General features: G+C 38.9%; 1 protein-coding gene across 9 annotated transcripts in view; it reads right to left on the bottom strand.

Moving 5' to 3' along the window:
- Positions 1–15,680, bottom strand: part of Etv1 (ETS variant transcription factor 1) — an 89,102-nt gene that overhangs the window by 10,063 nt on the left and 63,359 nt on the right. For 7 of the 9 annotated variants that reach the window (XM_087553788.1, XM_087553787.1, XM_087553789.1 and 4 more), the window contains 3 exons: positions 8,439–8,505; positions 6,478–6,548; positions 3,414–3,583 (listed from right to left, as the gene is read on the bottom strand). In XM_087553788.1, the coding sequence (XP_087409914.1) occupies positions 3,414–3,583; positions 6,478–6,548; positions 8,439–8,505 (308 nt within the window). 9 annotated transcript variants of the gene reach the window in all.

Genomic DNA, 15,680 nt, shown 5'->3' with positions numbered 1-15,680 from the left:
AAGTGTTTCAAATGGGACTGTTGGAGAGCGCTGGACGTGGTCAAGGTGGAGCTTCTTCCTCCCAATGGTACCATTCCACTTCTCCATCACACTGGGCCGATGTAGGCATACAGAGACAGGAGCGGGTTTCTCTCACTTCATTGCAAATCAAGATCTCATTAAGCCCCACTCTTTGGTTGTCTGAGGAAAAACTGTGCACGGCCTCAGCCTCAGCAAGGTCGTAAGTGCATTCCCTAATAGAGCAGGAGTTGTCGCTTCCCTCAAATTCCAAGTTGTGTCCCAGCCACAAAGAATCCTCAAAATCATCTCCTTCTCCTGTCTTCCCTTCAATAGCAATGACCTTTCTGTCACAAACACCCCTACCTTTAAGTAATCTGTGTTCTTGAAATAAACAGATAATGGGTTTGGATCACTTGTTCTGTGAGAAGTGATACGACTGAGCAAAAGCAAGACTATCCGTACAAGCCAACAGTCACAGTGGCGGATACATCTTAATTTTCCACAATCTTTCCAGTAACTGCTCTAAGCAATAGTGTGTGGAGCAGGGACAGGGACAATGTGAAATAAAATCCAGCCAGGCGTGGGGAGATATGATGCTAATTCCAGCACCTGGAAGCTGAGTAGGAGACTGAAGCTATGGCAGGAGATCATGAGTTCTAGACTACGCTGGGCTATGGGACCCTGAAATGGGGAACAGATGGGAGATGAGGGAAAGACAAGGAGGTAAGGAAGGAAAGAAGGGAGGAAGGAGCTTTGTTTTTGTTTTTTACGTAAAATCTTTCAAATGTGTTACAAAGGATATCAGTAGACTCAACAGAGACACAACTGCACAACAGGCAAATGTGAAAAGTTCTGCTAAGCAGCAATTCCTGCAAACATCCAATGAGTCTTCACTAGAATTTGACCAGAGTCCTCTTCAAAACTAAAAGGCAATGAACTTTAAGGCACCCTAGAAGTCTCTGGAGAGAGTGACATAACTGTTGCGTTACCTAAGGAATGCACTTGAAGAGTTTGCTTCTTATAAGGCCAACTGATCCTCAGTACTATAATTATTTGTCTGTACACAAAGAAAGCCTGTTCTTAGACTTATTTTGTGTCATAACTGGCACAAACTTAAGGTAACAACAGGTAACAGTATGTGTATACGATGTAGACAAAAAGGTCGAAAATTCACAGGAAGCCTAGCACCTTCCAGGCCATTCAAAAACTAAGTCCACTTGATGTCCAAAAGTGCTACTTCTCCAGACACACAGTCACTCAGAGCGAAGGCACAATTTTTAACACGGAGTCTCAAGAGGAAAACAACACTTTCAGTGACTTTCTCACGTTGTACTTTCAAAAGGAGCTTACGCTTCTAGGGAGGAGCATACAGGGTTTAGTGACTTAGCATGAACCCTCACTGCCAATGATATTAAATGAGTCAGTTTAATGGTTTAAGTATTTGTTTTATTATATTAATGAATACATATTTTGGGTGTTGGTGTTTGAACTCAAGGCTAGCACTGCACTAGTGGCCTACATCTTCCAACCCGCCAACTTGCTTTGGAAGATTATGCTTAGCTGTGGAACAGTGAGTCTGACTTCCCTGATTTTCAGCTCCAGAGTCATCAGAAGACCATGGCATTGAATCCAGCAGGAGCTTGCTGTGTTAAAGAATGTTTTTGGGAACTATTGCCTAGGATGATTGATTAATTTGGCAATAATAAATCTATATCTCAGACACCTGAAAGAGCTGTGCTTGCTATTGGTATCCAAGCACACCAAGCAGGTAAGCATGGCAGATTTGGAATTTCAATCATCTTCATTTTAGGCTGACAGGTAAAGCATGAGAAAATAAATCCTGTGAGTAGTAAAGTGTGATGGCTTCCAAGTCATCACTCATGAACTGTGGTGGTCCCCACTGAAAGATCTGTCATGTAGTGGAGAATAGAGAGAACCTGTGGGCCACACAGACTAAAATAATTCATAGGTTCTTTCCAGAGAAGAATCAGAAGAAACAACAGGGTCATTGTCTGCTGTACATGATTGTTAAGAATGAACTAAGCACCAATAAGAAATAGGATATTTAACATTTTAAAGTTTTTTTTTTTTTTTGGATGTGGGGTCTGTGGCGTGTGTGTGTGTGTGTGTGTGTGTGTACCTAAGATTGATGATAGGTGTCTTCCTCAGGCTCAACCTTGTCTTTTGAGACAAGATCTCTCAGCAAACCTGGTACATGCTAATTCAGCTAGAGTAGGTGGCCAGAGTGTCCCCAGAATCTTTTTATGTCTGCCTCTAGAGGGCTGGGATTAAAGGTATTTGCTGCTATACTTAGCCTTTTGAATGGCTTCTGGGGACAAGAATTGAAGTTCTCTTCCTTGTGCAGAAGCACATTACTTACTGAGCTGTCTTCTCAGGCCCCTGGGGATGGACATAGAACAAAAGCCTAGGACACGTGTAGCAACTATTGCACAGCTCCTAGTGAGCTTGTTACCGTTTGAAACTAGTCAACTGACTGAACTACTGAGTCTTGTTATTGACTTTATTATGCATCTGTAACAGCAGAGTTGTTGAACTGTCAGTTGTACAAAACAAACATGAAACAAACACGATTGTGTATCTTTCTCACGTTTAAATAATAAGAAAACTCAGAATGTGTTGGCACTAACTGGTCACCTAGTCAGATCTTCCATTCTTTAATTCAGACTCAAACACATAAACAGCACAGGTTGTGAAACAGACGTAGTTACTCACAGAATGGAGTCTTTCCTGAATGGCTCGAACATTACTGACATCATTTCGTAATGTCTCCTGTCCTAACAAATATGACAAACGTAAAGTGTTCTGTTTCTGCTCAGTTTACTTTAATCCCAGGTGGAGGGAAATGCCTGTTTAACTGACATAAAGTCGCATTGAACTTTCCCAGTCCAAGACTTGCTTCGATTATTAAAAGTCATGCATTCCCGTCATGGTAAAGGGCTCTGCGATTATTCCGTTAGACATTGTTAGTCTACGCTGCCTGCTTCATAATCTTGTGGTTCCTCCCTTACATAATTTAAGTACATCTATAAAAAATGAGTTTCTTTATAGTCATATGGAGCTCTAAATATACTATAAAATTTAAACACCCAAACAATTAGCAATGGTTTTCCCACTCCTGAGTGCTTAGTCTGAGTTTGGTGTGAAGTCAGTACTCTACTGCAAAACCAGTCCTCTGAACAGATGTATATATACTGTTGCAAATGGGGTGAGACTACTGCATTCAATGGTAAAGACCAGGGAAGAAATTATTTTACATTGTTCAGACCTACTTTCAGATTTAAAATAAGTCTACAGAGTTTTGAAACGCTTTAAGCAATTTTTAAACATATTTATCAAATTTGCTTGTATTATAGAAAATTTTGGGTTCCTACTCAAAATCTACTAAGACTAACCTCTTCAGGCTCAATCAGTTTAAATTCCATGCCTCGCCCAGTCCAGGCAATAAAATGAGAATTTGAAGGGTCATCCAGAAGAGCTACCAGAAACTGCCAGAGCTGAAGCGATCCTCGCCTCTGGTACGTGGGACCTTCCCGGTACATTCCTGGCTCTTGCTTAATGTCCCCTAAATTTAAAAGAATGAACAATTAGTATGCCATTTGTATAAAATGTACACCAAATCAATCATGAAAACAGCTAAACACAATCACTTCGTTTTGGTGGTAAACGGCGCCATTAAAAACAGATTTCAAATAATCAAATGATTAAAAGCAAACCAACTATCTACACAAACTTGTAGATGACATAACAACAAGTATTCTCATTAATGCAAATGTACACCAGTAAGGAGTAAATTCATAACCATCATTCTCTTATAACAACCTAGTCCAACTGTCTCTCCTTCACTCATGTCTTTCCAATCATGCTTGTTGGTTAGCACCATTTCTCCAGCTCTAACTAACACCAGGAGGGAAGTAATCAGCTCCAAGCTTGGGGCATTTTATTTGTATCAATTAATTTCTACAGACTATAATTAGGAAATACTTTATTGACCCATGCATGACCGACTACTGAAAATCTCAGTGAACATATTTCAAGGTAAATTTAGTAATATCATAAAGTCTGTGTGGCCTGTAATTTATATAAATTAGGAAGTTCTCTCTTGGAATCAGTGGCGGCGGCAGCATTCCACCACTGTCCCTTCCTCCAGAAGCTACTGCTTCGCCACTTGGCAATAAATAAAACAATACTTCCTGATAAACAAAACTTAGCATTCGTTTTGTTCATTTAATTTTGTTTATTGGTTCTTTTCTTTAAAGGTCAACTTAAGATAGTATATTAACAGCGCATTCTGTTAAATAGATGTTTTTAAGCAAACAACAAAAACGTGCTGCCCTTACCTACCATGGCGTAAGAAAGCATCAGTATTGGAGTTAACACTGCTTTGGCCCTGCAACTGTCTTAGCTCTACACAACAAAGGAAAACAGAACAGAAAGAACCCTTGCTGTTCCGTCCACTGCTCATCTCCTTCCAGCTCAGTCATGCTTCTCAGAACTGCCTTCAGTGGGGACTGCCTGGCTGAGGACTACAGACAGCGCAGGGTCAGTGTGGGAATTTCTCTTCTTGCATGAAGAAACAATTCAGGAAGGATACATTCACAGACCTCTATTCACGCCGAGTGTGAACTACAGAACAAACGTAAATCACAAGTTTTTCTAAACATTTCTAGTAGTTGTTAAGTAGAAATACACTTTGTCACATGACCAGGAAAAAAAAACCACAATGCTTTAAAAGGCACACAAACACATAATTATTCAGCCAATAGCCACTAATAAATGGTGAAGTCCTCTTGTTCTTAACATGGTGATTTAAGAGTGTATCTTCATGTTGGTTCAAAATGAGCTTTATTTATCTCTGATTTGTCCTTCTAGGACTTAAAAACATTTTTTTCATGGAGGCAAGTGGATAATCATGCTGACACAGTGGAACCTTGTTAAATGTCTTTTCAAGAGTGTTGTTACCTATAAATGTGACTTACTCCATTAGCCATATGTGATAATCGCTGCTTTTCTTTTTTTCTTTCCAATACTTAAACAATGCAAGACGTATTCTATCATATATATATACATATATATGTATATATAATATGTATTATATGTATTATATATCTATATAATTAAGTAATAGTCAAAGACAGGGAACAAGAATAACCAGCTTCCTAGCATTCTATTTTGACATAGTTTTAAGATAATTCCCTCTTTGTATGACCATACTAAATTTAAGATTATTTAAGGTGTGAAACCCACAATAAATGAAAGGAAGAAAGGACATTCCAGAAGCAAGTTGTAAGCTTCATGTCAACAGAGAAAGCTACATCTTAAGAATTGTGGTGGTGTACCGTTAGTAGCAGTTAACACAACTCATACTTCTAAAACAGAAGTGTAAATACTATAGAAGGAAACAAACAAACAAAAAAAAATGTGATCCCCTTTGGGGTTTCAACTCCATGGCCTTTAATAAATTGAGCCATCTTAAGGAAGACTAAGGAAATAGATTTTCTTAAAACTCACCATCCTTCCCAAAAGCTTCAAGAGCAGCAAGGAGCTTAGAGCTAAGCCCTCAAGAACTAATTACGAGATTGAACAGAAATCTGAGCGTGCACTTTTGCTGTTTAAATAATGACAATTAAAAACTCTGAGAGCGCCCAAGTCATTACAGCCTAGATCCCCAAAGTTTTTGCAATCAACTAATCAGAGGGCCCCTGCTCATTTCCTGTTTGACAATCAAAGCAGGAACTAGGGAGACCACTCTGAAGAACCACTAAATGAATTAACCGTTGACTTTTCCCCAAAGCATCCTTGCAAATGTCGGCTTTTGCCACCACCACACTTGTCAAGACACGAAGATTCTATCCAGTTTGACGCTCTTTCCTAATATCGGGGACCTTTATATTGCACTAGCAAAAGATATTTAAAAGGTAATGCGTTCCTAACTTCCTTTTAAGCAATTACGACATAATGTTACATTAGTAATGTACATCTTCCTCGGTGGGGGTGTGGGGGCAAGCAATCAGTAGACTCAATGGGCAGTTATGTTGTTCCCTGTGCTCCATAATGCATCTTTTCATGAACAATAAAAAGAAAGGGCCTGCATTAGTCATCGGTGCATCCACAGTAGCACGCTCTCTGTTCTGTTTTGTTAATTACAGGATCAGCTTTCAGTAAATCTCAAATAACAAGCTGCGTGTGCTCCGCAGGGCAATGGAAAGATGCCCTGCTCTACACAGAGCGCAGCAACAATGCCGGTCTTCTCTCCCGTTTCCAAAAAAGGACTCTTGTGGAACCTAAGAGGGGAGGAAGGGGAGGAGGAAGAACGAGAATGTCCAGTAACTGCACAAGCACTTAGTGCGTGACAAATGGTGTGTATAGAAACCCCTAAGTACAAATGTTAATTGCTTTCAGAAAAGGAAAGAGTGGCCTCCGCTCATAAAATCGAACTGTAAACCGAGAGACACCCACCATCGAACTTCTCCGGGACGACACAGGTGTCATCATAGAACTGCCTGGGACCCTTCTCAAACATGCAGCCTGTGGGAAGAGAACAGGATATGCTTATTTAATGGTGAAATATGAAATTACGCTCAAAAGTTCTTTAGCCACTGACACAAAAATAGGTCTTGAAACAGACTTTGTCACCTTCTAGTCATTTAATATTTACCACATTAGTTTGGTTCTTTGCCTCGATTTTCCCATCTATCAAGTGGGGATGAGAGTAGTAGAGTTGGTGTGAGAACTGAATAATTTTCATGCACTTCAGTTTAGAGGGATGCCCATAGCACAGTGATACATAAACTTCAGTGATTTACAACTGCTAACCTGAGCAGAGACCTCACAAAGACACTGGCAAACATACACTTAATAATGCATCATTTTATTTTCTGGTTTCTCCTTTGTTTCATTATTCAAGAAAGGGACAGCAAAGCAAATTTCTGGTCTTGTCCCTGGCACTCTGAAACACATTTAGTTTAGCGTTTCCTTCATTGTAGAGATGCCTTGGAAAGCTAACATTCTCACTTTAAAATAGTTTTTAATTTACTATCCACACATAGGTATGTGTGAGCACCCGCGTGTGTGCACATGCGTGCATGTGGGTGTGTGCATGTGTATGTTTGTGTATGCAGTGTGTGTGTGTGTGTGTGTGTGTGTGTGTGTGTGTGTGTGTACATGTCAATCACATCATGCCCCTGACATTTGGAGGGCAACTTTAGTGGCTCTCTCCATCCACCATGTGAATTTGTGGATTGAATTAAAGTTGCAAGGCTTCAAGTCAAACAACTCTACCCACGGAGCCATCTCCCCAACTCCATTTCATCACTAATAGGCAAGAGAGTAATAAAGAGGATGTTATTGTTGTTTTGTTTTAAGCTGAAAAATAACTCACCTCATAGAAAATGTAAAAATAAACTGATGTTTTCTCCTAATTCTTTTCTCTCTCACATATAATGAATTCACCTAATTGTCATCTTCCCTTATAGGGAGAAGGTTCATACAATTTAACCATAGCTTGCTTCTCAGTTCAAGGTTCTCCATGGTAGGATTATAATATTAATAACATCAGCAAGAATAATTCTACTGCGTTGGTGCAAAGCGTTTCCTCTCAAGGATTTCAGATGCACTGTCTTCTGCTATCAATTAAATGTCTATTAATATCATTCATATAAAATCATGAATACTAATCCTAGCTGAAAAGATAGTATCTATGGCAATTTTACTGAAGAAACATGTACACAGTTCCAGGAATTACTCAGAGGATATAATTTCCAGATAATCATTTCTTGTCTCTTAGATGTCAAAGTCTATTAGAGCAGAGTGTTCTACTGCGGTTACCTGAAATAAAAATTCTGTCTCTACACAGCTTATGTGAACCCATTCTTAACAATTACTTTTCCAAAGGATAGAAAATTCAGGACATTGAAAGGCAAAGTCACACTACCACGATCTACTTCAAACTGTGATTTAGGCCTGTAAGAACATAACTGAATGTTTTCCAAGATGCATATCAGTAGACTGCAGTAAGTGGGTAATCTGTAACGAGCTGCTACTTCTAGTTGAAAGACTGCAAGTTGCTGGCGGGACACAGCTATGGGTGTGGATAAGACTCACGCTCACAACCAAACACAAGCTATTAGGATGTGAAACCCTAGCTTTCGTCTTCACATGACAGAGCTGGGCGTGTGCTTATGTCACCTTGCTGGGGACTCAGTCCACAGCCTTGGGTCCATTGGCCAAGCACTTGGCCATCGATCATCCTCTATCTCCACAAACAGGATTTTATATATAAATATAATGCTTTAGGAACATAACTGTATTTCCCCAAAGCACACAATGAATGAGTGAGTGGATCCATATTTGGAATGTTATTTATAATGTTATAGGTTAATGTTATTTATAAGCAACTTTACAAAATGGAGAACTTAACTTCTGTTCTGCTTGGATGAGCCAGGAAGCTTTCTTGCCTCATATAAATGGAGTGGCAGCTAGGCACTTCTGAAAGAACAAACACAATTTGTTGTAGAAAGGAGGTTAGTAGAGAAGAGTACGTAAAAGGTACATAGAACAGAAACATCAAGAGTGCCAATGATCAAGTCTGTCAGAATGTGGAGAACATTTTCCACGGGGCCTACACGAGCTTCAAGCTAGATGTATCATAGCAGAGGCTGACTAACATGGTTTTACCAGCTCAACTTTGCTGAAGTTCAGCCATGCCATATGGATGTCACACCAGCATGTTTAAGGGCAAGTGGAATGAATTTATGTATTTCACAGTATTCTCTCTCTGTACGGTGCTAAGTGGTTCAGTCATGGCTGACTTAACAAATACTAGACCGAGATTACTAAGAAAAGGCAGGGTAATTAAATCTCATAATTTATCTTTATAATTTGAACTGTTTTCCTCAGATAATAGCATGTCTGGCTTTTCATTTTTATTAAGAGTAGAGACCACGTTCAAAGCCAATGAAGGGCCAGTACATAATAAGTAGTTTTATAATGCCCATGCCAAGAACAAACCTCCACTACAAGGCAAGGATTCTGGAAGAGAAAGCAAAGTGGCCAACTGTAGACCTGGCTCAGGTGCTGACTCAGAACTCAACATGCTCAATGCTTTTGACATGGAAAATAGAAATAAACCTAGAGCAGGAGACGAAGGATTGAACTTCAAGTCCTTACTATTCTGTAAGCTACATAAATTTGGACAAATCATTCTTTACTTATATTGCTATAAGATAAAGGGTTGAGAGATGGACCCTAACATCTACCACAGCTCTCTAGTGAAGAGGGTGGATTCATTCCGACACCAGAGATAGATGTACGGCAACCCCCAAAATAAGGGCCTTCCCATATTTTAGGAGTCTCTTCTCAACCCTAATCCCTATTTCTGTACTTCATTTGAAAATATTTTCCTTAAAACTAATTCTTCAAAACAGAAGTTTCCAGGTCCTGCAACTGAACCCTATTCCTGAATGTATTAATATTTGATATCAAGTCAATTAGATCATCTGTATGTTTTGCTATATTTTTTGAGCAACATTAAAAAAAAACCTAAATGTATGCCACGAATGTACTATTTAATAAAAAAAAATTCATTTTACCACTGCCTATAATCAAAATATACTATTCTTAAGGAATGGATTTTAAAAGCCTTGTCTCTTCAGACCTATTTATCTACACTCTCCTGGTAACAATGGGTAATCAGTAACTTTTATATGGCTTGGTTTTTCCTTTGATCTAGAATTTTCCATTTTCAAAATCAGTAATTTGGAGTGGGGGGTCTGGTGACAAATGATAATTTTTTGGTCTAATATCAACAAAAATATAAGCAATTTTTACCATAAAAATATTTTAACCCATATGTTTTTAATCTAAAACATCTTATCAGTAAGCCATGATTCTAACAACATTTTAAAAAGTATGGATTTGGTGATAACCACCTATAATCCTAGTATTCAAGAGGATGAGGAAGAAAGATTGTGAAGTTGAGACAACTCTGAGTTACACAGAGAGACTCTGTCTCAGAAACAAAAAACAAGAAAACCAACGAGTGCCAAGGAAGTAAGAGGTTGGGCAGGTAATACGGTAGTGGGACCTTTGCACAACATGCACAAGTCCCAAGGTACAATCTCCAGCATCCAAAAAATAAAATTAAATACTTACATAAAATAAAAGTACATAACAAACCAAAGCTTACATGATGAAGATAGTGTAAAACACACACACACATGCAAACACACACACACACACACACACACACACACATTGTTCTATAAGGTGGTTCATGTAATTTATTACGTCGTACATAATTCTGAATCTCTAAAGGTAAAGTGCCTCTCTTCCTGACAGTATTGATAATTGGCTGAATAGTTAGCAAGCCACTTTACCCCAACTTCAAACTAATGACCAAGCTTCACATTAATTTTTCATGTTATTCTGATCTATTGCCAGGCAAAAGGTCCCTCCAAACAGCTGGGTCTGAAAGGGACAGTGTTAATGACTATAGGCAGTGGTGCAACAGCTGCTCAGAGGCGAGCCTTTCTGCTGTACTGATGTCACCATGCCACAAAAACACTCGGCTACACACCTGGGGTACGGCTGTAAAAACAGCTGGCAGCTCTGGAGGCAGCTAGAGAAAAAGAGAGAGGCTGAAGTCTATTCCGTATGGGTGTGGCTAAAGATACACTTTCTGTCCCAGAGCATGAAGAAAGGGGCCAGGAGGACATTCAAGGAACAGGGACGTCAAGGCTGAAGGCTACTTAGAGAATGTTCTAACATAGTGTAAAATCAGCACAATCCTGGAAAACCAGACGCGAACATGAGAGACCCCTTATGTGCAGTTAGTCTAATTCTTCTGCATCTAGAAAGTAGCTGCTTTCTCATTGCTCCTCTTACACCATAGTGTTCTTCGAGAATTGTAGCTCTTCATCTACATGTTATAAATAGGTATTTCTAAAATCTAGTTAAATAAAAGTTAAGTTTATTTAAAAATCAGTGACACGTAATAAGGCTGAGGCCAGGATTTTCATTACGGTTCTCAAAAGAACAACGTGTGATTTAATTTTTACAAGGGCGTGAGTGGCAATTTATGGAGAAAATTGTGCCTTTCCAATTCTTACCATTTATTACATGAGAGCAAATAAAATTAACAACTAATTTTTTAAAGGCAAGACCTTGGCTAGCATTTTAAAATCTACTCTGCCCTTAAAATGAATGCCATTTATATAGTCCAGAGAAGCCAGAATTTTTTTTTTTCTTTTTGAATAAAGGACAGGGCTAGGAGGTTTATTCACATAGAGTAACTATAGTCATGTTATTCTAAAGTGATAACAGTTAATTTATGACTATCAGAGTGGGTCAGACTCTAATCAAATTGTAGAAACATTTCCAAAGTGATTATTCAATCAAATGACTAACATGGTTAATTAGGGGCCGTAAACATTGCTCTGAAGTTCATCAAAGTAATGACTTGCCCAGAAAAATTACTGCTAATTAAATTGCCTGCTGCTTTCATTTCTACCTTATCTAATAAAAAAAAAAAAGTACAACTGGTGCGATTTGACATTACATTTGAACTTTTGCTAAACGCTCAACTAAGAACCAAACTGGCTAAGTGGTGACTTCAAAGGTAGACGTTGGGTGACAGGGACAGAGGTGCCGGTGTGCAGAGCCTCACACTTTTGCTTGTGGAAGAAAGTATAATGCAAGAGCAACAATCAGTCGTAGCCTGACCCAAACAGCATGCTAGAATGGCAAGACATTTATACTGTCTTATCTGGCCTCCTCTGGTTATAATTTTAGGACGACCAGCACAGTGATTGCCAATGATTACATTGTAATCTACTAGGTACAAGTTCAAATCTGAGCTCTCTCATTTCATAGGAATATAGCTTTGTGTAAGTTGGTTAACATCTGTAAAATGGGAGTGCTATTGATAATTTTAAAAGGGTTGTTAAGAGGAGCATACAAGTAAGTTGTATAGAATATTGTCCCTTTGGTAAAGCTGCCCAGATTAGTACTGTATTTTCCTGAAGAGCTTTACACTGTAAGGCAAGGGGAGAGAAAGCAACTCTTTACTGTCTCTGATATGAAGTGATACAGACGGTATACAGACGGTAAGAATTTAGGCTATAAATACATATTTCAGTATCTTAATTTCCTATTCTTAGGTCTCATGAACTAGTTGACTCGTTGGTTACTAGTGAAGTTACTCTGGAATAGTCTCTGTAACTTTATCTCTTAGTCTATGGTATCTAAAATATATTGACCGTACAGTCACCATGAATGTATGATCAAGCCAGGGTTTCCATTAGACGTTTTAAATACTCAGGATCTCTCTTTGAAATCACCTCCCCTCCCCAGTATTAACCCTTGTTGTTTGTTCTTAAATAACACTGGCCTATGAAGTTTGAAAGTCAGTCTATAAATTGGATTATATAAATTGAATTTAGGACAAAGGATTTTTATTGCTGTCGAAAGTTGTGGATCAAAGGGTTCTAAAACACGGTATTAGTGTTGACCAAATCAGCTCACAGAAATCACAGCGCCTGTAATTTGTTACAGATGAGCTCTTGTGGCAATGAAAGCTGATCTAATATGCTGTAAAAATTCAAAGCCGTGCAGTGTTGCTAGCAACTCAAAGCTTGGATGTATGGGTGGAGTCAAGAACAAAGAATGCTAACTCTCCAAAGTGCCCTGTTGGGCTAGGCTTCCTGTAGTGTCACTACTAAAGGTATCATACTTGAAGTGATACCATCTCAAGGTACATATGCAAGAAACTTTGCAAAGATCTGCTTCTCCATCTTTGACTAACAATGTGAAGCTGTACTGGGAATGTATGGATCTAGGCAGCTTTAGCAAGGGTTTGACCATGAAGTACAGCTCTGAATTTGCACATGGCATAGGCCAGGCACTCCTTTTGATTTGCATATTTGCTGCTCAGTTGTACAAAATGAAAATTCCCCTTTGGCTATCATTTGTCTAAGCTTCCAAAAGGTACACCAGGCTCAGACAGGAAAGATTTCACAATTGTCTAGGGCATTTTTAGTGGTTGCTGAAACTGCTTTGTTATCAAACAGTGTGTAAAAGCAGGATTATCTCATATAGCAAACAGAACAAGGAGGTAGGGAAAGCATCCTTCTTCACTGGATGCCCCTGCGTAGACTCCTGCAGCAATAATCAAGGCACAACTTAATTAAGCTTTTGAATATCTTACAGTAGAAGACAAATCCCCTTAAAGTAGGAGTAGCTCAAGTCTGTGTCTTTGATTTCATTTAAATTAGAATGCAAAAATTGCCTGACTGTAGGCTTTCACTCCTTGTAGGGGCCATATGACTAGGTGTAGCCGACATGAAACCATTCATTCACTTTTAAAATAGGGTCTCATCCTGTCCTGTTAACTGACCCTGCCCAGGACTAGGGTCACAAACATGAACCATCATGCTAAGCTTTGGTTAATAGTATTATTCAACAAATTTCTTGAAAGTACACGCATTCAATCCTGAGGTAGAGCAGGATACACAGGATGGTAGAGTGCTTGCCTAGCATGCAGGGAGGACTTGGTTCAAGTCCAAGCACTAAAGGGAAAAATATCCTGACATGAGCTATATTAACAGCTTATGACACCAATGAGAACTTTATTCTGCTAATGTTTTCACTCCCTTCAGTTCCTTAACTCTTACTTCCCTGTTTTGGGCTTGTTTCTTCCTACTTTCTATTAATATCACATATTATGTTAAAACCCATCATAAATAACCCAAACTTCATGAAGCTAGGTATAAATGCGAATACAGAATCATGAAGCTAGGTATAAATGCGAATACAGAATCATAAAGCTAGGTATAAATGCAAATACAGAACCACTCATGTCACCTTTAACTCTGCTTTAACATTTAATCCATGAAAGAACTTGATATAATTAATAAAGAAAACTACATTTCATAGTTTCCTAGAAAATGACGTTTCACAGTTTCCTAAAAGACATAGTCAGGAAAAAGATGTTTTTTTCACCAATAATGTACTCTATATTGAAGAAATCTGCAAGTTATTAAGTCTAAAATAAGTTCCAGCAGGAGGATGTCTAGACTCACATGAGAAAGAAGACAAACAAGTTGAAAACAGTGAAGTTTTATGGAGCTGCTGGTTCTCAGTCACAGAGGTCTGAGGAGGTGGTGGAAGGGCTGGAGAGGTGTCTCAATGGCAGTGGTTTAGCAATCGTTTTGTTCATGCAGAGAACCGAGGTCCGATTCTCAGCACGCACTTGGTGGCTCACAATGATCCTTAATTCCAATTTCAGTGTTTCCAACACCCTCTTTTGACCTCTCTGAGGATAAGGCACACACATGGTACACAGGCATTCATGAAAGTAAAACGCTCATAAACATACAATAAAATAAATGCATCTTAAAAAAGAAAGTACTGGATCTGGATGTGGCTTAAGTTGTAAAAGGGAAGTGATAAATTCAGTATTGCTTCATCCATGCTTGGGATAATTTTATTTCAACAAACTATGAAGGCACATAAACTAAGCCTACACTGACAGACTCTTCTCTAAAAGGAGGCAGGGGACTACAAACATTCCTAACCAACATGCTGTTGGCAAAACCCAGGAATGAAGAAGGGAATATTGCAGTGAAGAGAGCTCAATATTTCTGAGACACAGTGGCAGCACAGGGGCACACGACAGCATATTACTTTCCCTCTGAAACTACAAATATTTCCCATAAGCTTCTGAGCTAGTTTTGGACAGTATCACCCACAAAACGTAAACAGGTCTAAAAAGCTTATGAACACTCTAAACCCAGGATGTTGTAAGCTTTACAGGGTTGTGATTTTATTAAGCTAGTCAAAAATAAAGTTAAAGTGGCAGAAGCCACAAGCACTCTTGTGATTTTGGGTATTGACTCGATAATGTTGTAGTCCAGCAGTTAACACATAGTCTTGCAGTTAAGAGTAAATATGAGAACCAATGCCATTGACCGACCCAATGATTCACGACAACAGTCTTCAATGAAGGACTTGATACTGAGGACCCAGTCGGTCCTGATTCATTTCTCACTGGAAGCTGGATGATGTAAGAGTTTTGGAGGTAGTTTTTCCTCTTGGTTTCATTTTTTTCTGGGATTCCTACCATATTCGGATAATTTGTTCTTCTTGCGTCCAATAAAAATGGAACAAGTAACAGAATTTATCTTGAACTATGTCAGCCAGAGCATACTGGGTTCATATATGAGGATTTTGGAAGAATATCTCTTATATTTCATGCAATCCTCTCGCCTGAGTATGAGTTTATAGCGCCTTGTTGAAGGGCTCATAGTCTTTACAGAAATTGTGATAAAATCATGCCACTGAATATCCTGCATCAGTGTCAGGTCTGATAATCTATGCTAGACACTGTGTTAGGCACTGTTAAAGCATGACCATATTTCATCTTTACAAAAACCCAACCCCCCCCCCATTCCTGCAAATAAATGAATTGGGAAGCAAAAGAAATTGTAAAGCTTGCTCCAAATGATACAAATAGTTGCCAACTGGGTGATTTTACTATTTAACCCCGAACATAAGTAAAAAGCAGATCACATAAATAAAGCAGTAAGTTCTTAAGGCTCACACACAAGGAGGAGTCAAAACCAAAGGTAGAGGCCTATTAAATAATCACAACCAGAAGATTGCTG

Source organism: Rattus norvegicus, chromosome 6 (genome assembly GCF_021556685.1).
Source record: "Rattus norvegicus strain SHRSP/BbbUtx chromosome 6, alternate assembly SHRSP_T2T, whole genome shotgun sequence".
In the NCBI taxonomy this organism is placed as follows: Eukaryota; Metazoa; Chordata; class Mammalia; order Rodentia; family Muridae; genus Rattus; species Rattus norvegicus.
The sequence above is the reverse complement of the archived record's forward strand: the minus strand, read 5'-3'. Positions and strand labels throughout refer to the sequence as shown.